This window comes from Electrona antarctica (assembly GCF_951216825.1).
Source record: "Electrona antarctica genome assembly, chromosome: 1".
Taxonomy (NCBI): domain Eukaryota; kingdom Metazoa; phylum Chordata; class Actinopteri; order Myctophiformes; family Myctophidae; genus Electrona; species Electrona antarctica.
Window position 1 is genome coordinate 9,697,173 of NC_136806.1, and position 26,477 is coordinate 9,723,649.

General features: G+C 47.3%; 1 protein-coding gene across 1 annotated transcript; it reads right to left on the reverse strand.

Moving 5' to 3' along the window:
- Positions 1 to 1,397: 1,397 nt before the first annotated feature.
- acin1a (apoptotic chromatin condensation inducer 1a) lies at positions 1,398 to 25,357 on the reverse strand. The gene is made up of 18 exons (XM_079510050.1): positions 25,125 to 25,357; positions 23,961 to 24,026; positions 23,746 to 23,866; positions 23,581 to 23,636; positions 20,107 to 23,391; positions 19,646 to 19,813; positions 18,525 to 18,610; positions 15,856 to 15,913; positions 13,652 to 13,691; positions 13,183 to 13,310; positions 9,720 to 9,920; positions 7,779 to 8,001; positions 7,281 to 7,426; positions 6,525 to 6,632; positions 5,548 to 5,655; positions 5,119 to 5,425; positions 3,615 to 3,715; positions 1,398 to 3,456 (listed from the first exon to the last, which is right to left on the reverse strand). The coding sequence occupies exons 1-18, from the start codon at positions 25,260 to 25,262 to the stop codon at positions 3,058 to 3,060; spliced, it is 5,739 nt and encodes a 1,912-aa protein (XP_079366176.1). The 5' UTR covers positions 25,263 to 25,357; the 3' UTR covers positions 1,398 to 3,057.
- Between the last annotated feature and the right edge of the window lie 1,120 nt (positions 25,358 to 26,477).

Here is a 26,477-nt window from a genome sequence, read left to right on the forward strand (position 1 = left end):
CAAAGTACAAAGGACCAGGAGATTAAACTTTCATTAAAATGTCCCAGGCTTTAATCAAGTCTACTGGACAAAGCAAGTTGCAGTCGGGGGGCAAACCAGTATGCATCCACTCCACTGCCAAGGGAGCCACAATTATGCCACAGACGAAAAACAATCTAAGTCCACACTATTGATCCATAATGTATAAATGATAGATAAGGGTTCAGGACGAGGCCTTTTCGTGGAGGGGTCAGAATGAAATTTGGACTTACTGTTTTTCGTCTGTGATACTCATTATTCCTACTTCTAATATAATGCACATCAATTAATCCTACTTCTAATATAATGCAAACCAAACAGACAGCCTTCCTCACTTAATTCAAACGTCATGACTAAGTTGAGCTTCAGTGCCGTGTCCCTGCCACCCTGTGGACTTTAAGGGATACTGCAGGCCAGGGGCCAGGTTATACCATTAAACTGAATTTACAGTGAAATTAGCAATATGCAAAAATAACTATTATTGATGGCAAGCAAGTTCTCTTGTTGCTGAATGAATATTGAATTTTGTGGTGGAGTCTGCAGAACCAGTGCGGCTAAAGAATCCACCACTCCTGAATGAAGTGTCTGGTGCTGGGAGTCTGGTGCAACGCACAGGTCCTGGCTGCACCTGGTGAGAGCCACCCTGGGCAAGACCTACGCTGAAAAGACTATCATTTGTTTGGGCGGAAGTTGCGGGATTTTAGCGGAAGTATCGCCCAAGGAAATTACGTTGATGCTTTACAAATCAGTTTACATTCTCCGCAAATTGTTGCGATTGGTCAGGAAAATATCGTATCCGGGGGAAATACATCTGATGGATGTTCCGGAGGATACATCCACCGACAGCTTCTCTGCCTTACGTTGTGACCAGGCTTTTCTTTTCGCAGATAAGTAAGCCTGGGACCGAGGCTAGGTGAGAGCAGGAATGGACCTGGTGAGACATAGGAGGGGCCCGGACAGGAGTCAACCCACAGAGCCTAGTCCCTCCACACGCCAGAATGGTGCCTCCCAGTCCCAGCAGAGTAGTTCCACTAGGGAAAGACCAGGGCCACACAATCCGTTGGAACCACTCCGGTTCTGATCGAGGGTAGCTACTGGGACGTAAATCGGGACTTGGTCACCCAAGTGAGGGTTTATGACGTTCGCGAGACCCGAAACCCCGGTGACCTTGGGATACATCACTGAGGATGCGTCCCAGGTGCATCCATGCGATGTATTTTCGTTCTCTAGTGGGAATAAAGACTAGGTGTCTTCATATGCAGATACTAGTAATCCAACAAAAAGCTCTTCCAAAGAATTCCTTGTGTAGCACCTTTATGACGCGCCCGTTAAGATATTCTGAATTTAAATCAAAGTATTGAAGGGGAAAAAAGCAATAATTTCAAACTTGAATTTTTATTATTTGTACATTCACCACTTACAGGCGTACTCGAAACAAAAACAGAAAATAAAAAAAGAACAATGTAAGCATTTATACTAAAAAATGATAAAATCATGATTTTATTTTTTTAAAAACAAACAAATTTAAAACCATTGGTGAGAATAATGCATACTCCCCTCTTGGGCCTGTACTTACGCTACAAGGTAAAGAGAATGGCAGAAGAACAAGTAATAAAAGCACGGAGGAGGAAAACAAATCAAAACAGGATATAAACGACATCATAGCAACCCGTGTGTCAGGTCTACAAATTCATGGATTACCTTCTCCTCCCCCACACACACACACACACACACAGTATAATCTCATCTCCTCCCATAAAACTTTTAAACAGTAGGACAGAGGAAGGAACACTGTATTTACTTGGTAGATGTCTGACCCCACGCCTGGCCGAAAATAGAACCCAAAGTCGCCCCCCCATCTACAGACCCAGATCTGGTAGCGCAAAGGGCCACAGTCCCTCTCCAGTGGAGCGCAGGAGAGGGCCAGGTCAGGAGGCTTGTCCCTCTCCAGTGGACCCTAGGAGTGGGCCAGGACCGGAGGCCTGTCCCCCTCCAGTGGACCCTAGGAGTGGGCCAGGACAGGAGGCCTGTCCCCCTCCAGTGGACCCTAGGTGTCCCCCGCCAGTGGACCCTAGGAGTGGGCCAGGACAGGAGGCCTGTCCCCCTCCAGTGGACCCTAGGAGTGGGCCAGGACCGGAGGCCTGTCCCCCTCCAGTGGACCCTAGGAGTGGGCCAGGACAGGAGGCCTGTCCCCCGCCAGTGAGGGCCAGGACAGGAGGCCTGTCACCCACCAGTGAGGGCCAGGACAGGAGGCCTGTCCCCTGCCAGTGAGGGCCAGGACAGGGGGCCTGTCTCCCTCTAGTGGACCCTAGGAGAGGGCCAGGACAGGAGGCCTGTCTCTTTTGAGCAGGGCTGACGTTAAAAAGCCTGTGAACTGACTGACTGACTGACTGACTGCATGCAGCAACGAATGGACTCCTCACTGATATCGCAAAGCCGTTATTAAAAAGAAAAACTGTGAAGGTGGCAAAAACACGCCACTGGAAGTTGTGATCAGCACCTAGGACTTATTTTGGGGGTGGGGTGGCCACACATAAGGGGGCGAAGTTTTTTTTATTTATTTTTTTATCTTTTTTAAAATTAGAAAATTAGAATGAGCACACATGCCATACTGCTGTCCTGTCAAGACTACATAACAAACATACAAGAAAAAAAACCAACAAGGCAACAAATGTGAAAGAATACCGAAAAACCCACCTCCCCCCCACCCCTCCCCCCCGACAGGAGAGACATACAAACGGCACGCCTGGGAACTAACAATGCTAGAAGGCTGTGGTCCCCTAATTAGATAAGCATGATGAATGCCTCTGTGTATGTGTCTGTATAGGCGTGTATGTGTGCTTTTTAAAAAATAAAGAAGGGGGTGACGCCGCTCTCATAAAGATGGCGACTATATCATCAGTTGGTCCTCCGTTGGGGTCTTAAGTTGTTAACAAAGTACATGTAGTGAGTGACGGGTGGGTGGGTGTGTGGGTGGGTGGGTAGCAGGTGGGGTGGACACTAGTTCCATCCGGTTGGGGATAGAGGGGCAGAGGAGCTTTAGCGCCGCCTGTCTCGCGGGGGGTCACTGCGGCTACGGGAACGCCGGCCACTGCCGACGTTACCCCCACCCCTACCCCCACCCCCTCCACCGCCCCCTCCACCTCCACCCGGCTGACGGAACCCATCCCTGCGCTTGTCGTTCTCCCTGTCCCTATCCCTGCCGCCGCGGTCCCTCTCCCTGTCCCTTTCCCTGTCTCTCTCCCTGTCCTTGTCCTTGTCTACCTCGGCTTTGTCTCCGCTGGCTGCCGCCGCCACCGCCGCCACACTGCCGCCGCTGGGCTTCATCCTCTCCTTGCGCTGCTCCTCTTTCTTCTTATCCAACTCCTCCTCGGCCTCCTTCCGTCGTTTCTCGCGCTCTTTCTGGCGCTCCACTCTGGCGGCTTCCCGCAGGACATACTGGAACAGGGGGAAAAATGAAAAAAAGTTGGCAGATTTCTAATGACGGATTCTGGAAACAAATTTTAAAGACCTTAAATTAACTGAATTTAATACTGAATTGGGCCTGGAAAATAGCAAACATATTTCAGGACACTTGGACCTCTTCCTCATCTCACCTGATCGTCTGTGAGAGGGAGCCAGTAAATACACGGAGCCGCTTTGGTTTTCCTGAACAGATCGTCCAGCAGCTTCGCCGGAGGCTCCTCGGCTGCTTTCTCTGCCAAAACAAGACACCACATTTACCCTCTGTACCGCATGGCCAGACGCAGCCATAGGGCGGCGGTGGCTCATTTACCCTCTGTACCGCATGGCCAGACGCAGCCATAGGGCGGCGGTGGCTCAGGGGTACGAGTGGCTGGATGGTAACCGCAAGGTCGCCTGTTTGAACCCAGGCTCCCCCAGAGTTAGTGTCGGAAGTGTCCTTGAGCAAGACACTGAACCCCTAATTGCTCCTGATGTGCTGGTTGGTGCCTTGCATGGTTTCCGCCGCCATCGGTGTGTGAATGGGTGAATGTAATGCACAATCTATGTAAAGCGCCTTGGATAAAGTGTATAAGTGTTTTGCTTGCAGTCCCATCACTTTTCCCCTATTCACCAAATCTCTGAGATCTACATTCTCAGCTCATAGAGCTTGTAGATCTGCTATTTTCACTGAATGTTTGCTGACATGTCTGCATGACATGTCCAGAATATGGATGCTAGGGTACATGTGGTTAACCCTGGTGGCCATATTTAGGGCATGGTATTATAGGACTGAGAGTCACAATGCCGTGAACACTAACATGCAACATGTATAAATTAAGCATATAGTAGGTCTAGGCTATTTATTTTGTTTTGTTAGTGTTCACGGCATTGTGACTCAGTCCCATGTCATTATTTTCAATGTCAAAATGACACTGAAGAAGGCCTCCCAACAGACAGTCATTTTCCTCTCGAATTGTACTAAATACCGTGGAAACCCAAATCCACAGTAGCATTCTAACTATGACATTTAGGGACTTATGTACAGAACAGAAAACACCTAAAAAGCATTAGAAGTTTGTGATTCAAGTTTGAGTGGTGCAACCACTCCAAGGAACAGCAATGTCCGTGTTAACCTACCTATGTGACTATGAGCACCAGTACCAATGAGTACCAAAAGTGGCGCTGTTGTGCCAGAGAGAGAGGGGGGGGGGGGGGGGGGGGGGGGAGTTGCGCCACTCAGTTCACACTCAGATTTTTTTCTTGATAATGGATGTGTGCTGGGATTCATTCATTACGCAAGGCCACAAAATCCTAGTTTTACAACGAAAATGTCCTGGAAGGGACCGTTGCTGCTTGTGAGTGTGACTACCTTAGATGTCAATCAAAACGTGATCAGTCATGCCTACAGTCTTGAGAAACGGCCTAAACAGCAAAACTCAGATTTCTGTGGATGCTGAAAAAGACACTCAACTTTGATATATTATTCTATTATATATATATATTTAAGGCTAAGGCTTTAACCACAAAACTTAACCACGTAATATTGAAAATGTACCCAAAATAGAGTCAAGTTAGTCAATGTGGTTAAGTAACTGTATATAAGCCAAAAATGTAATGGCCTTAAAAATTAAAATCGCAGGAGTCTTCATCGCTCACCCTTCTTGTCCGTCTTCTTCTCTTTGCTCTTGCCTCTCTCCTTGCGTCTCCTCTCTCTGGAACGCGACCGCCTCTGGCCCTCCTTCTCCTCTCCAGGCTTTCCGAACTCTCGGACCTTGTCGCGGTCCCACTCGCGCTCCGCGCCGGCCTTCTTGCGCCGCTCCATCTCGCGCTCGCGCTCGGCCCACTGGTCTCGCTCGGGCAGGAGGGACGGCAGGAGGGACCCTCGGCCCCTGCCGGGCCCAGAAACGTGGTCTTCCAGGGTTCCAGGTCTGCCGGCGGCGCCCAGGCCTTTGTGGAAGTCCAGCTACCAGATGGAGACATGGCTCTGGGTTAATAGCAGGCTTGACATGTGAAGCGTGTGAGTGAAATACCTCACTGACAGCTATCAGGAAATGGGTTTGCCCGTTTTACAAGGCAGGGCCTCACCTCTTCTTGCTGGCTGAAGTCGACATTAAGGACTTTGGGATTGCTCTGGGGCCACTTGACCCCATGGAGAGCTGCCCTGGTAGCCACCGCCTCCTCTGCACTGGCATACTATAAGAAAGGAACATAGAAGCATTACAACAGTGGTCTTCAACCTTTTTCCATGTCAAGGTCCATGATTTGTTCGGCATTTGAGCCACGGTCCACCATTTGACCAAATGTAGCCGTTCAGACCCAATACTTAGAATATGTTGTTGTCGTTGGATAAGCCTCGGTCCACAATTCCATCATGCTGTATTGATGTGGTACCATAGATAGAGAGAACAGGCAAGCGTTGATCAAAATAACAATTCTTCTACATTCTTTAACCCATTTAGGCCTGACCTCGAAATAAATAAAACATCTTCTAAATCCTCCAGTTTTCTGAAATAAATTTTCACGATTTAAAAAAAAATAGCAGACCTACAAGCTCGTAGCGCGGCGCGCTATGAGCTTGTAGATCTGCTATTTTTCAATAGCTAAATTATAACATAATGTTTAAAACACCAAAAGGGGTTCCCGCCCAAAATGGGTTAATTGTGCAGACGCTTTCAAGAGTTAAAGATCTATATTCTATACCAACTCTCTATCATTTAGCTGGGGACCATCTGCAATCCCCTCAAGGACAATGTGTGGTCCCTGGACCACTGGTTGAAAAACACTGCATTACAACATAAAATACCTGCTTTACTTATTCCCTCACTTACAACCTACAAATTTTATACATTTGTGAACTTGGGGTTCACGCGGTGTTGTGGTACGTCGCCTTTGTTAACCCATTTTGACCTGAGATCAGATTCTAAAAATGTCTTCTACATCCTGACAGTTTTCTGAAAAAGCTATGTTTCTATGTCAGTCGTAGATCTGCTATTTTTCAATAGCTAAAGCATAACATAATGCTAACACCAAAAGGGGTTCCTGCCCAAAATGGGTTAACTTACCGTAACGAAACAGTGTGATTTGATCTTATCGATCCAGAAGCCGGTGTCCAGCAGGCTTCCTGTTCTACCCAGCAGCTCCTTGAGCTGGCCAAGAGTGAACGGCCTGACCTGATCAACATAAAGAGAGACACTGCATCAACTACCACCTACAGAAAAAGTTAGCAGACGTACAAGCTCATATGAGCTTGTAGATCTGCTATTTTTCAATAGCTAAAGTATAACATAATGATTAAACATACTCAGGAGTTCAAAATATTGTCTAGATAGATTTGATATACATTGCAGGGTTATACATCCGACCTCAAATTCGCTTTGCCACAATGCCATCATGAAATCACTACGTTCACCACAATTCACTCAATTTTGATAGGATTTATCGAATACTCAATATTTTGTAAAAGAAATTCATTGAATTTGACAAAACAAAATGTACTGATTTGCGCATTATTTCGGCCAAGACGGAAACAATAGATTGTACATTCCAAATGGAAACAATGACAGACAGTAGTAGCAGCAAATACATGAGGACTGTGATGCAACACTAATGAATACATCTATTCAGTGGACGCCATAATGCATGTTTTAGATAAGTCGCCTAGTGGGGACTGGAATCTTAACCCCGGTCCAGATTAGTACCACACTTCCACCCATTAAGTTGTACAACTGAGACACTTGTTCTTCTAGATAACACTGTACTGAAGACAATCTGTACTACCGCTATGTGAAAATGTGATTATTAAGGGCTCCCCCTCTCACCAGATTTGAAACGTGGACAATGTTGGAGACTTTGCCGCGCGGCGGTGAGGGCTGGCGGGCCAGGCGGACGGGGTCGTCGATCGTGACGGACACGCCCGACTTCTGCTGGCTGATGGAGCGACGGATGAGGGTGTCGCTTGGGGTCACTGAGGTTTAGGAGGAAAAAGGGGAACGTTTCTCTGTGAGCATTTCAAAACATACGTCAACAAATAGACTTAAACAAATATATGCTTGGGGCTGAGATCGACTGACATGAGGAAAAAGGGTGACATGTAGTAGTTCGTTATTTTTGAGGGGTGCTAGCCCCTCCTATACCCAGCTTTGTGTGTCTGTGCGTAACCCATAGCGATGATTTGATTGGCTGAGCACCAAATGTTTGTGACTTTTATAAAAAATAAATAAAATGTCAAAAATAACATTGGGCACCCTGGGTCACTATTTTGAAAATGTTGAAAGGGCACACAAACTGTTCAGATTGCCTGTAAACGGACTGCTTACCAGTATTCATCTCCACATCGTGGCTCACGTGGGACGGCGGCGGTGACTCCATATCCGTGGCAGCGGTAAAGGAGCCGTCCGTTGTTTTCTCCTCCTGGGTCATTGTCCTCCTCCTCTCGCGCTGCTGCTGCGGTCCCCCCTTTGGATCCTCCTCCTCCAGGTCCTCCTGTCTGCTCCTCTTGGTCTCCTTCTGCCCATTCTCCTGGGTCTCCTTGGGCACCACCTTCACATAAAAGAAAAGGCGAACTGACTTCATGCTTCCCTCTATACACGAGTAGTCCACGCTGCTTCATTTCACCTGGCAGGGGAGAGTTTCCCCGGCCGGACGTAGCGCATGGAAGGAACACGTTATTCCAACCAGTTCCTTTCCCCTCCAGGCCCGCGGGAAGTACTTTACACTCGCAGGGGCTGAGCGTCTAGTAGGGGGTGCGCGCGCGTAGCGCGCGCCGCGAAAATGCGCGTGCACGCGCATCATGCACGCGCATTTTTGCGCATTTTCACGCGCAAACGTGGCCTTTACTTTCCCTCTCCACACGCAAGTTATATGAACGAACTGACACAGGCAATTAACCAGGATAAGGTGCCAATACTGTGATACAGCATATTGTTTCAAGGATGTCCCCTCCTGTTCGAGGGGGGGCTGTGCCTGGGGGGAGGGGGTGCTACAGCCCCCCCAGCACCCCTACTTCCCTCAGCCATGTTCCCCTCCACCAGGCGCCCCGGCTGGCCAGGGGGAGGTAGTTTGCAGTAACCAGGATTACTGCATGTTTTTTGTGAGGGTACGGGGAGAACATGCAAACTCCACACAGAAAGGCCCTTTTCGCCAACCCCGCCTCGGGTATGGGCACTGATGGAGGAGAGAACGCCCGCCCCCCCCCCCCCCCCCCAGCATGAAGCGAACCCAGGACCTTCTAGCTGTGAGGCGACAGCACTACAGACTGTTCCACCGTGGCTCCGAACATGAATATTTTCATTTGGCTTTCAATAGTACGAATGCTGATACATGGAGTGAATACTGATTAGGGTTATTTTAGGCTGGCCCAGCCCGTTTTATTTCTGTCCTAGAGGGGCGGGTGCCGGTCGAAAACAGACGATGGATCGTATTGCGGTTCACCGATCTGAGCAGATCTACCCACCAAACAGGTTATCCCATTGCTGAACATAGTTTTCAAATGTACCTGAGGGGGCTTTGGAACAGCGGCGATGGTGTTTTCAAAGACAAACACACTTGGAATGGGGAAATGGAGGGGTGGAAATAAGAGTTGGAAGTGTTTTCTTATATATAACTTTGTAATTCTCTTGAAAACAAAGTATTGCATAGCTGATGGGCCCTTTTGGATGTCAATCAAGTCAACAAGTCAAGTGGCAGATGACAGTCTTTTTTTTTAATATATTTAAATGATATATTTTTAGGGGCATGTCATGTGATCTACCTGCAGCCTTTGTGATCTACTGGTAGATCACGATCTTTTGGGCCTTTTGGGCACCCCTGGGTTATATAGACCACACTGTTGTGGCTAAATGGTTTTTTTTGTGTGTGTTTAAAGTTGTGAAGATAAATCAGTTGGCTTGTAGAAGGGCTATACAATGACGTATAAATTCAGGCATAAGAAACTGGCCCCTGTTGATTTTGTCGACTAAAACTAAGACGAAAAATATTCGTCGACTACCTTTTTTCACTGACGAAAACTAAAAAACTAAGCTATGATGACTAAAACTAAGTGTAAAATCAGCCATTACGACGCCATCACGGCCCGCCAAAATACATTTTAGTCGACTAAATCAACTGTAGATTTAGTAGACTAAAATCACAAGACATTTAGTCGACTAAATCTAGACTAACACTAAAACAGTGTTTCATTCCAAGTTTCATTCCAAAGACTATGACTAAAAACTAAAATAGAAATTTGCTGCCAAAAACAACAGTGTGGAGAAACTGACCTGTGTGACGGTCCGGCGGATCTGGAGGTCCTGATCAGGGCGCTCAGGGCGTTCAGGGCGCTCAGGCCTCTCAGGGCGCTCTGGGCGTTCAGGGCGCTCAGGGCGCTCGTCGTCCTCGGGTGCAGAGAGGACAGTCTCCTCTGGGTGCAGGTCCACCACGGCCTCTTGGCCTTGACACGACCGGATGTCTGGGATCAGAGACTGTGAGAGAAAAGGAAAGAGCCAGAGATGATCACATGATGTCATGGTGGTAAGGCTGTCCCCAAACATTCAAGGTTCGAATGTTCGCTCGTTAGGGTTGGCACTTAATGGGCTTGAACCATTCGTTTTTTTTTATTTTTATTTTTTTATTAAATAAAAAATATTATTTTTTCCCTTTTTTTATTAACTCGAAAATATATCTCGGCGAGAATGCGATATGAGCATGTAAAACAAAAGTACACACACACACACACACACACACACACACACACACACACACACACACACACACACACACACACACACACACACACACACACACACACACACACACACACACACACACACACACACACACACACACACACACACACACACACACACACACACACACACACACACACACACACACACACACACACACACACACACACACACACACACACACACACACACACACACCATGATCGCTGACAGGGGGAACCGTTCTTAGCCATGACATATTAGCATATGCTCTCTAGCATCACATCACAAAAAGCAGGGAACTCTGATCATTGTTAAGCACTTCAATGAGCTTCTGAGAATACACAGGTGGGACAAATAACGAGCAATATACGCTGTTTTAGCTGCCTGCCAGCAAGCTCACATGAGCTTGCAGATCAGCTGTTTTCGCGGAGCCACTTGACGGTGTGTGTGTGTGTGTGTGTGTGTGTGTGTGTGTGTGTTGGGAGAGACGAGAGAGATTGATAAAGAGCAGGGGAGACGCGCTGCGCTCTGATCGAGACGGATATCTCAAAGGTTATTTTTTTTTTAATTAATTAGAAACAAATGGTCCGGATGTTCGCTCGAAAATTCCTGCCGAAGTTCGAGGCCTAAAAAAAGGGCTAAGGTACAGCCTTACATGGTGGTGGACGGTAGAATGAACGCACTGCTCTGAGGAAAATGGTGCAAGTGAGACACATTAAACCTCGTATAGAGGAACAAGAGTTAACACCCCGAACGCCTGGGGTTATGTAATTCATGAAATCATAGCGCCCAGCGATTTATAGCAGCGGAGCACATTGAGCGACGGACCGGATGCAGCTGGAGTAGCTTGATGTAGCCAAAACACTCCCGAGGCGATCGACAACAACGGGAGGTATGATTAATTCTAACGACGGGACCGCAATGGGCCGTCTAACATATAATCTTTGCTTAGAATTGGACGGAATGATTTAGATCAAGAGTTATTCACGTTTTAAGATTTTCGATCTCATCCGCTAAAATGAGGGGGGGCATTTTCGATGACGTCCCACCGGAAAACAACATTGAGTGTTGCGCAACAGATGCTCCCAGCCTGTGGAGCGATGCGGTTTTGATATCAATAATCTCCATCCTTTTTAGCAATCTCCGTCCTGAACGCTACTAATTGATTGAACTCCGTCCTTGCCGCTCACGGTGTTAACACAAGTTACGTAGTTTTATGCCAACCTTTTAACTAGAAATCGAGATCCCGATCCGAATCCGATCGATTGATTTTGAGTATCTGCCGATACGGATTTTTCCCAATCAGATATTTATATTTTTATAGAACACAATGACGTGATCTGCCCTGATTTCCGATCACGTAATCTGACCGTAACAACTCACAACTTTAACCACTTATAGGCCCTCATTTATCAATCGAGTGGAAATTTTGCCCCAAATTCGAGTGTAGGATTCGTAGTACACCCACGTCGGGTCGGCATTTACAAAGTGATCGCAGACAGCTGTTCCTTCCTAATTTCATTCCTAGCAGTGATAAATGTGACGGCTGAAATCAATCTGGCACGCCCTATAAAATCTAGCCGCGCCCTCGGTTTTGCGACATGAACAACTGCAATACGACCTGGAAACCATGGTTACAGGGGAAAAAAAGTTTCTGCTGCCCCCTCCCATACACACACACACACAGACGCACGCACAAGCAACTTGTTGTATCTTAAATAAATAAACCTGCATGAATTAAATAAAGCTGTAGGACTACGCCGTCTGTTTCTCCTCTCGCTTCGCTTCCCTTGCTGCCCGCATCACCCATAGAGTATATGCATCACCCCCCCCCGCACGCACGCACGCAATTTGCGAGCAACTGTCACTGTGTGTTGTTAGTTGTATATTAAATTATTAAAGTCTTTTTAATTTAATATACAACAAGATATATTGGTGAACGAAAACCTGAACCTGTGAACCATGAATTAAATAACAAATAGGCACACACACGCTGCTGTTTTGCATAGGCGCTCCTCCTGTCCTGTCTGTCTGTCTGTCTCTATCACTGTGGTCCGTCCGTGACCGTGACCAACTGACCATGCACCGCACGTTCGACAGACTATTTAGATTGCCTCGCAGTCGCTGCAGTGGCTGGGCACTGGTGGTGGTGGGCTGGCTGGGTAGCCTACCTATATCTCCGATGCGGTTCCCACGTGCGCTGGCACGGTACATTTGGCATTCGAGCGACGCGTCGGGTTTATTAAACGAGGAGGAGATTGCACATACCGTAACTCCAGAAAGACATCGGCCTGCTGTAGATTAGGCTACAGTAGGCTACCCACGTTGGGACTCTCCGCAGCTGCAGCACTGCACTAGCCTATAGTACTCTCCAACGTCCCGTCATGGAAATATTTCAGCACAGACAGCCCAAATCCTCGCATGTATGCGCTCATGCAAAACACTGTTTAAATGGCTTAAGCATCTAACTTGCAACATTGTTTTTAATTGCGCGATTTTAATTACTTGTAAAGTTGGAAATCTCCTACTAATTTCATATGACACAAAGACACATCTTACATGTATTTAGCCCATATATACCTTATATAAACATTTTAGGAGTGAATACATATGTTTCGATGCCTGTGACAGCCTCTCAGTTGGTCAAACAATGCTGCTCCGCTGTTCTACGACAAAAAACAGGTGAGGACAAAGCGTACGACAGCTCCCGACCAGACGTGAGTTTTGTCTTGGCACAAGATCATTTTCAATCTTTGGCGCAAATCGTAAATGCCGAAAATTGCGGTAATTTCGGCGTACACCCATATTTTGGCGTACGCACGGTTGATAAATGAGGGCCATAAAGTCTATATACTTAGCTGACAAGGGCCCCCAGTGTTCTATACTTGGCCCCCTCCCCCCTCTACTACAAATAGTCGAGAAAGGTTCACCTATTATGACATCTCCAGAATAGGGTTTCATGTGGTCGATAATGTAGAGAACGTGACCCAACTGGGAATGCGTGTGCAATAAATACCTTGAGTGAATCTGTGGTGATGCTGATGGAAGGCTTCTTGACAGCCGTGCTGGATCCCCACCGCCTCTTGCGACCAGAATCCTGCTCGCCCTCGGCGTTGTTGCCTCTGCCCGGGGATGCCTTGCTGCCTGTTGTGGGGAAGATGGGTTAGAGTTTGTCAGGTACAGGACAAACTACCACAAACGGAGCCATGCATGCACACATAAGTTCACGTGCCGTAGCGTCCGTAACCACAAACACAAACATATTTACCGTGTCGTCTACAGTTAACGTAGCCTCTACAGAGCATGCAATTGTGCAGGTTGCAGTTACAAATCCTGAAATCTTTTATCGGTGGCATTATTAAACCCCGACAGGAACGATGTGAATACATTTATACAGTATCAAGAAGGGGAAAAGAAGGGAGGGCAGTGCAACAAGGAGTTGGTGGGGGGTAGGGGCGGGGGGGCAGGAAGGAAGGTGTACTCACTGCTAAGGGAGATCCTACGGGCTGTGAAGGCCTTGGGAGTCTGAAACAGAAGGAGATAAGAACAAGCCCCCGAGGTACAGAGGGGAGGTGAGCGAGGCAGACACTATGGATGGAGACACAAGGATCAGGTAGGTGTTGGAGGGCAGGTAGGAGGACAACAGAGAGAGGAAGACGAGTAGGAACAGGGAGTGAATGATAGAAGCTGCTTGCTAGCCACAAATTGCTTTCCAACCCAAGCCCGTTGACTGCGCATACGGTTCCTGTTAGCATTACTTTACTTCAAATGAGTTTGAATGTGATCAATTGGAAATTTGGAGGCACAATGGGTTGGCACTGCAGACTGCAGTCCATCAAACACGAAAGAATCACATGGCAATACTGCAGTTCAAATTCCATGGAGCTACAATAAATAGTATCATTTTAAAATCATGCCCAAATGCACTTAAAGACTGGGATAAATTGTTGTCTTACTGTATGTCAAGATTATATATATGTTTTTAAAGATTGTTTAGAATCACCTTTGATCAAAACTGCAGCAGCCATAAATAACCCCTCCTCCCCCCCGCAGCATACATAAGTAAAAGGGAGGGTCCAACTGAAAACTAGGCATTTTCTAACAATTGGTGAGTGAAGAATAACATTGAGAAAAAGACTACTTATTCCCCGGTACCACTGACACCTGATCCTTACTGGCTTGGATATGGCCCAATCACGACTGCACTGTATTCTAGGCAACAAGGGTCCAATCAAAGGAGGCCGAGATGTTTGGGTGGAAATCTGATAGCCGGTTGGCTGGCAGGATGGGGTCAATAGTTCTTTGGACGGGCCTTGCAAATGCTTTTGGCCAAAGCAAGAAGTCCATGGATCGGAGGCTTTTAGTCCTTTCAGAAGAAGCGTATGCTTCTTTGTGCATTTTCTTGTTGTCAAGTCCAATTAAACGGCGATCTTAAAAAGGTTTTCTAGCAGTTATTTCACAAAGAAATCCAGGAATCTCTGTATCAGTGTCCAGTTTCATTTGGTGGTCAGGAAGGTCATAATGTTCACACAAGTAGTAAAAATCTACTGGTAGAAAAGGGACCCAATTGCCAAGTGCCCTATGCAGCCAATATGACATTTGGCAACGCACAGGCAAAGGCTGGGGCGATTGAAAAAATGATGGGCTCTTCAAAACTTCAAACGTATCCAAACAGGGACACCGTCGGCGTCTCCAGAGATTCACTAGGCATGGAAAATATTAAAAAAAGAAAAAAACCCAAGTGTCCTTTCAAAAGCCAATCACAATCCAGACACATCAGCAAATGGTCCAATAAAACCCAATCTTCTGTAACTTTGTTGTGGGGCGGATAATGTCCATATGCTGCTGCGCCAACTACGTAAAACCCACCAATAGAATTGTCAATAGGATTTCAGGAGTGTCTTTGCTGGTGGTCCATGTGTGGACTTGGTCATCTCTTCTCCATCACACCTTTTAAAAAAAGCGTGGTAGTGGTTTTGGCCAGAAGTGGCTCCTCATAAACTTAGCCGAAGCCTTCGCTCAAGCTTTTAGTCCAATCAGTAGCTTCTGTGAGCCATCTCCGTGACAACATGGCCTTTGTTGCCAGGGCTGTCCCTTTGCAGTGCTGCAGACTCAGGGGCCTATCTGTGGTCAACCCAGGGCTCTTGGGGACAGTGGAACAGGTGCACCAGTAGCAGTGGCAGAAGTAGTATGCAGGTACCATTAGGGGCAATGGAAGAGGCAAGAGCACCTTTATAACAAAGCAATCAATTGGGTTTTAAACATCAGCCACAATAAGAGAATGCCCAACGCCGCTTCCTGCCATAAGACAGTGCCAGCATGGGTTTTGATTTTCTTTAAAAAAAAAGACAGCCAAATCGAAATCTACATAAAACATACATTCTAAACTTGTCAAAGGGGCTCATTTAAGAAACGTAATTGATATGTTACAAAACCTGCTCGCTTCCTTTCCTGCTTTTCATGTTACAAAACCTGCCAGACTAGTCGTGCCGTTAAGGCAAGCAAAGTCTAAAGTACTAAATTGTTTCAAGTCTACTCAAACTAAAAAAAAAAGGCACACTATCTAACTCAGTTTCAACTAGAGCTGTGAATGAAAATAAGAAAACAAGTATTGAATGGTTGGGTGCATCTTCTCAGTCCTCAGCCAGTCACTGTTAACAAACCTGAGACTTGTGCAGTTCAGCCTTACCTCGTCGCTGGTCTCTGGAACCCTTTCAGGCTCGGTCATGGCAGTCTCCCTCACCTCCCTGAATGAACAGCGTGAAATGTACACAAGAGAGGAAGGGGCATTTGGGATGGGATGGAAAGGGGAAAACCATTTCAGAATTTAGTTTCAAATAAATAAAACGATCCACCGCAACACTTCTAGACTTGCAGATAAAAATCTTTAATGACCATCAACAGCTTGCCCCCCCACTAATAACATTACTTAAGCTCTTGCCATGCGAGTCTTGTACTCGTTCTCCCAGTCCGATTTTCTACTTTGACGCACAACGGTGTCCCATGCCGAAAGTACTATGGCCATCTAATATAAAATCTCACAATGTGATGTGATGACGAGCTTGAGATCTATTACTTTCAGCGCGAGACACCATCGTACGGCGGCCGGAGCACAAATGAAGCATGAAGCATGACAGAAAATGAGAAATGCACAGGAGCTGCTTCAGGTCCATGCTTCGACCTGATCCGTTTAAAAAAGGACACACCGCGAGCACACAAGCTGACGGACGGATGAATGGATGCCCCCTCACCCCAGCCCACGTCGCGCTATAGAAATCCACAATACATCAATTCACTCCATTAGTGTCAGATGGGCGAAAAGCTAAAACCATCTGGCTTCCTACTATACAAGGAGGGGGAAAAGCCTTTGCGTCGGAAGAAGCGCTCCCGCTCTCCTCCTACCTCCCTCTCATTAAATTCTAGTCCGCTCTGAAAGCATTCCTGTCTGCATCGGTTGTCAACCAAACCTGGAATGGACAACGTAGAGCTACAGAGTGTAATAACCTCGGTTATTATGCGCCTCCGGATGCAACAAAATCCTGTTATCGACCCATTAAAGTCATCCAGGCTGCACAGCCATGTTGCTGCGAAGGAGAAATGTGAGGCATTAAGGAAAAAAAAGGATGCGCATCCTCACAACGACGATGGCTACAAGGCAGTCTGAAAACATGCCTGACAAGAAATCCAACACCTGATATTCTCATACTGCATTCAAGGATTTATCATTTCACATATATATAAATCCGTTCTTCATACACAAAGGCTAACATTAAACTCTATAGAATAAATGTGTTGTGTAGTGTTCCAAAGCCAAGGTGGTTTCACAGTAAACTCATGTACATCCTTTCTTACTGTGTACCATCACTAAATAAATAGTCAATTTTCACGATATCACTGACTGCAATATCACAGCTGCTACATATGAAAAGGATAATATAAACTAAACTGTTACTCTTATACACCGCAAGAAATAACTGCTTTCTGCCTTCAGTCATATTTATGTCTCAGTGAATGAATGCCTTTATCCCCAGCGAGTTCAATGGCCCAACTCGGTGCTTTGGTCGACAGCGTAACTTAATCCATAATCCAGATGCCCTGTAACACATCTCACACACATGGCTCAAAACAACAATGGGACCAGATACAACAATGCTATGCTTGTCTTTTGGAATGATCCTCTGAGGCTATAGAACATCCATCGATTTTTTTTTGTGTGCGTTTGATTACACACAAACACACACACACACACACACACACAATGCTACTTATTATTCTTATGTATTATTTTCAGTAATAATCACATATGTTGACTGTCATTTCTCACAGTCAGTTCGGTCACATGATGGGCCAACCTCAGGTTTGAATAAAATAAATTACATGTGGATCTCAGGATCGACGTGGGAACAGTGTGGATCTCTAATTCATGTGGAAATCGTGTGACATTAGTTGTGTATCACTGACTGATGTGTCTCCTCTCCAAATTTGGGCAATGTTTGAGCCCGATCAGACTACACACCGAGACACACAGGACGACCCACACATAGACGGCTAGTCATATATCTATCAATGTAGACTTCTAATGGTGAATTTATTTATACATAGAATATAAATATGTATTTAAAAGGTAGTTGTGTCTGTTGTCTCGCTCCCCAGATGGAGGTCATTTGAACAATATTCAAAATACAATAAAGATGGCGGCACATAGTGTACACAATCCGGTGCACTTCGGTCGGCTTCAAGTAACTTCACCAACATTAGCAACACGTCACGGTGTCCTGACTCCTGACCCACACGACATTTCTCAATGCAAGAGTAAGGAGACCACTTCCAACGAAGGAAGATAGAACCAAGGAATGGAACCGTTTGAAATTAAAGACATGTCACACGGTTACTGATGACTCGTTTTCAAATGTGCTCACTATAATTTAATTGAGGCTGGTCTCAATCATTCAGAAATAAGAGTCTATTCATAAGATGGTCCACCTGGCTCTCATTGACTGTAGCCAAATGCATTCCATCAACTATCCAGGGTGGTTTGCCTCCCAGTGCGACAGATCTGCCAGCCGGAATTTCTGGACAAGAAAATGTCATAAAATAGATGTCTGATCTTTTGTTCCATCTTCCTTGCCTCCAACCACTGCAGATCCGTTGAGTTTAATTATATTTGCTTTTTTATATTATAGTAACATGCTCTACCATACAGATTGGTTAAATTACGGATTGTAGCTTTAAAACAACAATACGTTATAAAATAAACATGTATTAAGTGATTGTTAAGTGACTCCAGGCACTGCCCAGCCCCTGCATTTTATTTGGTAGCGTGTTTCATAATAAACACGAGAGCAGTGAAAACCACACCTTGGCTTGTCTCCGTTCTTTCCCTCTTCTGCTTCGCTGTCTGTTGCCCGTTTCTTTTCTTCTGCAGGAACTCCAACGATCGGCTTCTGGTGGTTCGGAAAAGGTCAGCATGGTAGTGAGAACATGTCAAAAATAATCTTAATGGAGGGTCATTTAAAAAAATGATTTGTCTGTTTTGTCAAATGTTTCAATTTAGTTGGTCATGCAAACACACAAATCTGCCATTGCAAAAAAAGAAGCCCTCAGCTGATTTGCTCTGGCAGTCGTGATTGGATTTCACTGCCTCCGAAGTAGTGATGGACTGATCAGGGCCCAGTATGCAAATATGGGGCTGGTTTATCACCAGGTACATTTTGTTTTAATCCCCTTGGAAATGCAGGTTCCATAGAGATTCCAGACCAATACCTGTGATCTGTCTGGCCATGTCAAGGATCAAGTAACAACTTCAATGGTTATGGGACGTTTTCACAAGCGACAAAATGGGTATGCAGAGAAACCCAGGTTGTTGCTGTAATGGCAGTGCTTCAAATTATAGCCATGACCCGATTATTTCCAGCCATGAGGGTGCACGACACGTCAACACACTCAGTGAGGCACAAACCCACCATGACGATGTCTCTGCCTAGCATGATTTCGTATAATAATTTTAATTAAAGTGACATTTCTAAAGAAAGGTCAGGTCACAAACCTTGATGAATGCATCGCACAGGCCTGACTGCCCACTGAAGTGTGCTGAATTAACCCATTTTGGGCGGGAACCCCTTTTGGTGTTTTAAACATTATGTTATAATTTAGCTATTGAAAAATAGCAGATCTACAAGCTCATAGTGCGCCACTCGGTCTGCTATTTTTTGAAAAGTCGTGAAAATGTGGTGCAAATCTTTGAATATATATTTCAGAGCGAACATTTTTAACTAAAATATTTGCTTCTGGGGGGTCCCTGGAACAACATATTTTGAGATGGGGGTCCATGGCCCAATAGAGATAATTCTGGGAGTCCTTGACATGAAAAAAGTTGAGCACAACTGACATAGAAACATGGGTTTTTCGGAAAACTATTATGATTTAGAAGCCTTTTTTTTAATCGACATCAGTCCAAAATGGGTTAAAGTGACACTGACCTTGCTGGGGCTAAATTCAACAGCCATGTCCTCTTCCACCGACACTCCTCTTTTGTGGAGGGAGGCACGAGGCGTTGCCGCTGCGTCCTCAACCTGTGCCTCCACCTTCACCTTGTCCTGAGGAGAGGGATCGCTCTTCATTTTCTCTGCCTGTGTGCGAGGAGGGCTCTAATGTGTGCAAATACAAAAGCATATTAAAAATGATTATTCGTCAAATGCATCGTTAAAGAAACGGGTTGATAATGAAAATTTTAAAATGTACGCCCTCTCATTTAATACACTGCTGTGAGACTAGCATGATGCATGATTAGATTACTTGTTTGGGCTAGCAGCACCACCATTTAGGGAGCTAAATGGGAATAAGTGGGAACCTGGGATTTAAAGTGGTGTCAGTAACTTTAAATCATAAACTCCTGGCGTAGTTTTGTCAAAAGGATATAGGTGATATGTAGACAACTCACCTTTCTATTATTGGTGGCAGAGCCCTTTTTGTCATGGGATGACGAGGATGAGCGAGACGAACGAGATGAAGAAGACCCAGAATCCGAGTCAGAGGAGGATGAATTGCTTGAAGAGGACCTTTGTCTACGTTGTTTCTCTGGCTTCTTCTCATCTCTTCCTCTCTGCAACGCAGCCCCGGTCGGGCTTGAGGGGGCAGTTCCTTCATCCACCTCTTTCGCTTTTTTTGTTTCCTGTTGCTCTGCCTCCCTCGAATCTGCTTTAGCTTTTGCACCTGCTGCCAGGCTCGTGGCCCTTTCTTCTTGGGGACTCTGGACCAGTGTAGTAACGACGGAGCTTTCCTTCTCGGGTCTAGCACCAGGTGTCCCGGAAATAACTACTTGAGCGGGCACCTGCGGGGCTTCCTGTTCGGAAGCTGGGGGCCCTTCCGGTATACGCTCAGCGATTTTGGTGGGGGGAGTGAGGGGTAAGGCCTGAGGCTGGGGGCTATCAGAGAAGGTGCGGGGCCGCTTGATGACCATGGGATTGCCTGGGGACAACAGTGGGGTGTCCCTTATGAACCGGAACTTCTTGAACGAGGACTGAGGCAGAGGCGTGGCTTGAGACGGTGACACAGTCGCCCCAGATTCTCCCGGCTGGCTACGGGATGCTTGGACTTGGGGCTCCCTGCCCTCCTGTTCACCTGCCTCCATCAGCGGCTTACTGCCTGGCCCGGTGATGAGGCCAGGGGGCACAGCGGGGAGAGGGGTGAGGTCACGGCCACGCTTCGACAGAGGGAGGTGACTCTCCCTCTCTCTCTCAGCCAGCTTAGCTTTCTCTTTCTCCAGCTCCAAGGCCCTCGCCCGCTCCTCCTGGTCTCTCTGCACAACTTGTTCCTGCTCTAAGGCTTTCTCCTTCTCCAACCGCTCACGCTCAAGAGCTTTTGTCCTCTCCTGCTTCTCATTCTCCAAGGCTCTGTCCCTCTCTAGCCTCTCTTGCTCCAATGCCTTTTCTTTCCTCTCCTTCTCTTTCCTTTCCTGCTCCAAAGCTACCTCTTTATCTCTTGCCAAGCTCTCCTGCTCGGCTTTCTCTCTCTCTATGCTCTCGCGCTGTAAGGCCTTCTCTCTCTCCAACTTTTCTTGCTCCAGGGCCTTCTCTCTCTCCAGCTCTAAGGCCTTCTGTCTCTCCATCCTCTCCTTCGCCACGGCTGCCTCTCTCTCCGATCTCTCCCTCTCCAACCTCTCCAAGGCCTTCTCTCTCTCCAATCTCTCCCTCTCATGCTCTAAGGCCTTCTGTCTCTCCATCATGTCTATCCTCTCCTGCTCCAAGGCCTTTTCTCTCTCTAATCTCTCCATCCTCTCCTTCTCCAAGGCCGCCTCCCTCTCCAACCTCTGCTGCTCTAAGGCCTTCTCCCGCTCCAATCTCACCCTCTCTATCCTCTCCTTCTCCAAGGCCGCCTCCTTCTCCAATCTCTCCCTCTCCAACCTCTGCTGCTCTAAGGCCTTCTCTCTCTCCAACATCTCCTGCTGCAGGGCATTCTCTCTCTCCACACTCTCCAGCCTTTCTTGCTCTAGAGCCTTCTCTCTCTCCATCTTCTCCCTCTCCACTCTCTCCAGCCTTTCTTGCTCTAGAGCCTTCTCTCTCGCCATCCTCTCCACTCTCTCCATCCTCTCCCTCTCCACTCTCTCCCTCTCCAGCCTTTCTTGCTCTAGAGCCTTCTCTCTCTCCATCCTCTCCACTCTCTCCATCCTCTCCCTCTCCACTCTTTCCCTCTCCAGCCTTTCTTGCTCTAGAGCCTTCTCTCTCTCCATCCTCTCCCTCTCCACTCTCTCCATCCTCTCCCTCTCCAGCCTTTCTCGCTCTAGAGCCTTTTCTCTCTCCTCTCTCTCTCGCATCAGCCTTTCTTGCTCCAGAGCCTTCTCTCTCTCCATCCTCTCCTCTCTCTCTCGTTCTAGCCTTTCTTGCTCCAGAGCCTTCTCTCTCTTCAGTCTCTCCCACTCTAAAGCCTTGGCTCTCTCTTGCTCCAGAGCCCTCTGCTTTTCTTCCCTTTCTCGCTGTAAAACCTTTTCCTGTTCCTCTCTTTCCCTTTGCAGGGATCTTTGCCTCTCCAGCTCAAATGCCCTCTCGCTTGCGAGAGCTTGTTCTCGCTCTTTGGCCAGAGCTTGTTCTCGCTCTTTGGCCAGAGCTCGTTCCCACTCCTCCCTCTCTCGCTGCTCTCTCTCCAACCTCTCTCGCTCCAGAGCTCTCTCTCTCTCTAAGCGCTCTTGTTCCAAGGCCCTCTCTCTCTCCTCTGTTTCCCGTGCAAGGGCCCTTTCTCGCTCCTCTTCCATGGCTCGCTCTTGCTCCAGCATGCGCTGTCTCTCTTGTCTTTCCAGCTCTAGGGCTCTAAGTCTCTCTTGCTCAAGGGCCCTTTCTTTTTCAAACTGAAGCTCCCTCTCTTCTTCTGCAGTGGTCCTGAGCACACTCACAGGTACTTGACTGTGGGGAAGATGGGCACCTATGACGCCTTGGTTGGTGCCTGGAATCATGGGGAACTGTGCGCTGGCGGAAGTGTTGGCTGTGTGGGTGATGGCAGAGATGGTGCCTTCGTTATGCACCCTGCCAGGATACGCTGCAGCAGCAGAATTGCCGTCCTGCCTTTCTAACTGTCCATCACGGTTGTGCCACCCAACTCCTGAGAAAGCCCCCTCAGACTCCATCTTGCGAGCCAGAAGGGTCAGCGGGCCAGGTTTGCGCTCAGCGTGCCCGCTCCTCTGCGGCTCTGGGCTGCTGCTGCGGCTGCCACTGCTGGAGGAACCAGAGCTGGAGGTGCTGGATGCACGCTGCCTCGCTGGGGGCACGTCTGGACTAGGGGGGCTTTGTTTGGGGGTGTCGGGCAGGGGAAATGATAACTCTGGGGGAGGGGAAGGCGGGGGCGTGGGTTGACGAAGTTGCGGAGACAAGAGGGGCGGGACGTGCTGCGCGGGCTGACGGGAGTCTCCGGACCGCTCTCCTCTGGCCGCAGGTCCTCTGGCCGGCTCTCCGAGGTTCCTCCTCCTAGCGTTGCTGTCCCAGTCATCATCCTCTCCATCCTCATCGCCCTCGTCACTCTCCTCGTCGTCACTATCGGCCGGGCCTTGGCTAGATGTGGGGAACCTCTCCGGTCTATGCTCACCACCAGCAACGCGCATGGTCAAGGATCCTGGGGCAGAAGCGTGGGGACTAGACATGCCTCTGTTCCCTTCTCCCGCGTTAGCTGGGCCAGCCAGGCCTTCTCCATCAGAGGGGGCGAATGGCTTATGTGAGTCTCCCAACGCCGGTGTAGCTTCCTGATTATGGAAAGGGAGGTGAGATTCAGTTTTACAGTTTCGGCACATTGCAACTAAAAAGGTGGATGTCATGGATAAGCCGGTGGTCATGCAAGCATGCAACAGTTTGTAAAAGCATGCAATATGTTCAAAGTCATGCACATACAACAATAATAATCAACATTAAGAACATTAACTCAGACATCTGACCTGGGCTGGAGGAGGACACGAGTTACTGTTGTTGACTTCCGCGTGGTCCTCTTGGTCTGCACAAAACACAGTACAACTTTAATCTACAATGGACGGCATTGTGTGGGTGCATGTCAAAAACACAATTACTAGGAGGAGGAGGTTTACGCTTCAAGTCTCTCTCACCATCAGATTCGTCAACGGCTTCTTCTTCCCGGGCCTCTCTCTCCAGGCGCTGTCTCAGCAGCTCCTGTTGTTTGGCCAGATACTGCTTGATGAAGCTGTTCTGACTCATCTCCTCACCAATCTGAAAATGCAGAGACAAAACACTGAAAACAAGCCACCAGGAGGACGTCACAGAAGATGCCACAAGGTGGTGTTTTCAGACCGTGGCACCTTACCTGAGAGTTGGGCTGCAGTCCAGAATGGGGGGTGGACGTTCGCTGTAGGTTCTCCAGCATGAGAGCCTGTTATTGACACAAGATATTAAACTTTGTTAACACAATGTAAATAACTGACAAATACCTGTGGCTGGAGAGCGCTACAATTAAACTTTGTGTCTACGGCAGACCTGTAAAATTGTGCAGACGGGAAAATATATTTCTTGCATAACAAACGTTTAAGTCTATACGGTTACACTTACATGGTTGTTTTAAGACCCGCTTATTGATTGAGAATGTATTTGAGCACAGTTCCCATTTTAAATAATGTATGCATATTAAAAAACAGTGGTTGTTGAAAGAGGGCAAATAGTGGTGTTAAAATAGTATACTAGTATATTGAGCACAGGACCATCAAAGCTATGCCTAATGGATGCCATTAGGGATTCATTCATTGCATTCAACTTCAAAACCAAGTACTAAGAAGGACAATGGGCCAACAAGTCACCACCAGCTAGGAGACCACGCAATGTAAACATTCACACCAGGCGCAATTTAGCAACGCAATTGTAACGTTACGCAGGCTCCCTAAAATTGTAAAAGAATAGTAATTTGTAATAGCATATGGGTTCAATCAATTAGGCGGCGCATAAAAGTCAACTTTAAGTTACTGCAAGTTACTGTGCTAGCCAACAAGCTAGTTCCCATTCCCAAATTGGCCAACCTCCCCCATCAACATTCAACAATGCGTGGAGTTGAGGCAGACTTACCGTCAAAACACACACACAGTCACACACACACACACACACGCAGCAGCAAGCCAACCACTGAGGCCACAACTCAAACACACACACACACACCATTAGCCAAGATAGCCTTCTACATGTTAGCATAATTTGCCACCAATAAATGCTTTGGTTGGGAGTTTAATTCAACGCATGTTTGCGGTGCTGCTGATGTAACGTTACACGACGGTCGGGAACATCGTGTAAAAGTTCAGCCTAAGGAATAACACTGCACGCCGAGCTCCGTGCTAACTAGCCAACTAGCGCTAACGTTAGCCGCTAACTGCTAACAGTAGGCAGTTTGTCGGCCTTCAGTTCCGAGTCCAGCAACCAGTCCGCGGAGGATGCGAGCCCCCCGCACACACACCACCGCCCGGGCCCAGGCGTTATAACAACTCACCCCTTTGAGTCTCTTGATGAGCGCATTTTTCTGTCCGCTTTTCGGGAGCCCTCGCTCCTCCAGGGCGGCTTTGAGGTCCGCCACCCGAAGAGACTGGAGCGGTCTCCCGTCCAGCGTTACGTCTTCGAGGTCCGCCATTTTCCCTCTTCCTCAGTCAGTTCAGTTCGTTCCCTTCCCCGACGACAGTAAAGCGAGCAGCCTTCCCCCTTCACGGACGTCACCAGCAGCAGCCCGGCTGACTGTGTAGTGTAGCTCAGTGGTTCTCAACGTGGGGTCCGGGGGACCCCCAGGGGTCCTTGAGGGGGTTGCAGGGGGTCCCCAGCTAAATGATAGTTTGGAACCAAATGGACCCATATGGGTCTGGTTCCATTTGTACAGTCTCAGAGTTCAATTAACATTGATTTTACACTATAAATTGAGGGTCCCAGTCCCAGAGATAGAAATTCCATTAAATGGGGGGGTCTGTGGACTATAATGCATGTCAAACTGGGGGTCCTTGAAATTAAACAGGTTGAGAATCACATGCTAGAGCCGTAAAACTATTCTCTTATGCAAGGGTCCTGGCATATCTTTTCAAATGGGGGTCCGTGGGCTAATGAATGCCAATTTGGGGGTCCTTGAAATGAAAGTTTGGGAACCACTGATGTAGTGTAGCTCAGTGGTTCTCAAAGTGGGGTCTGGGGCCCCAGGGGTCCTTGAGGGGGTTCCCAGATACATTATTAATAGTTTAATAGTATCTCTGGTCCATGATGGTCTGGACCGTCCATCCCTCTAATGCCGTCTCATTACGGAGGTTTTGATTGATTGATTGAAAATTTTATTAACAGTTTGCAGAATTACAGTACATTTCAAGCACAAACTCAATACAAAGGCTGTTAACTGTGAGTGGACGACCCAATTAAGCATTACACTGGCAAGAGGCAAGAGCAGTAAGGCTATGGACCAGATCATAGTTATAGACAGTAACCAAATGGACCCTTACGTGGCTGAGTGTACAAATGGAACCAAAGAGTGTATAATTTGTGTAGGCCTATACTCTCAGATGGTGGTCAAATGCGGGGATGACCCCGCGCCAGTGCATTGTTTGAAAATCTTTGGCATTTTTTTCAGATGGGGGTCCCCGGGAAAATAATTAATTTAGGGGTCCGCGACATGAAAACGTTTGAGAAGTTTGATAACCACTGGTGTAGCTTCTCTCCGACGCCGTAGCCTACGACGGTGGCGTGCGCCGAGAAGAGCCGTCACAAGGCGTCAACGCAACAATGATTGATTGATTGACATTTTTATTCACAGTTTGTAGAATGCCGAATGGGTACATTTCAAACGAAAGCAAAAAAACTGATCGAGCTACGA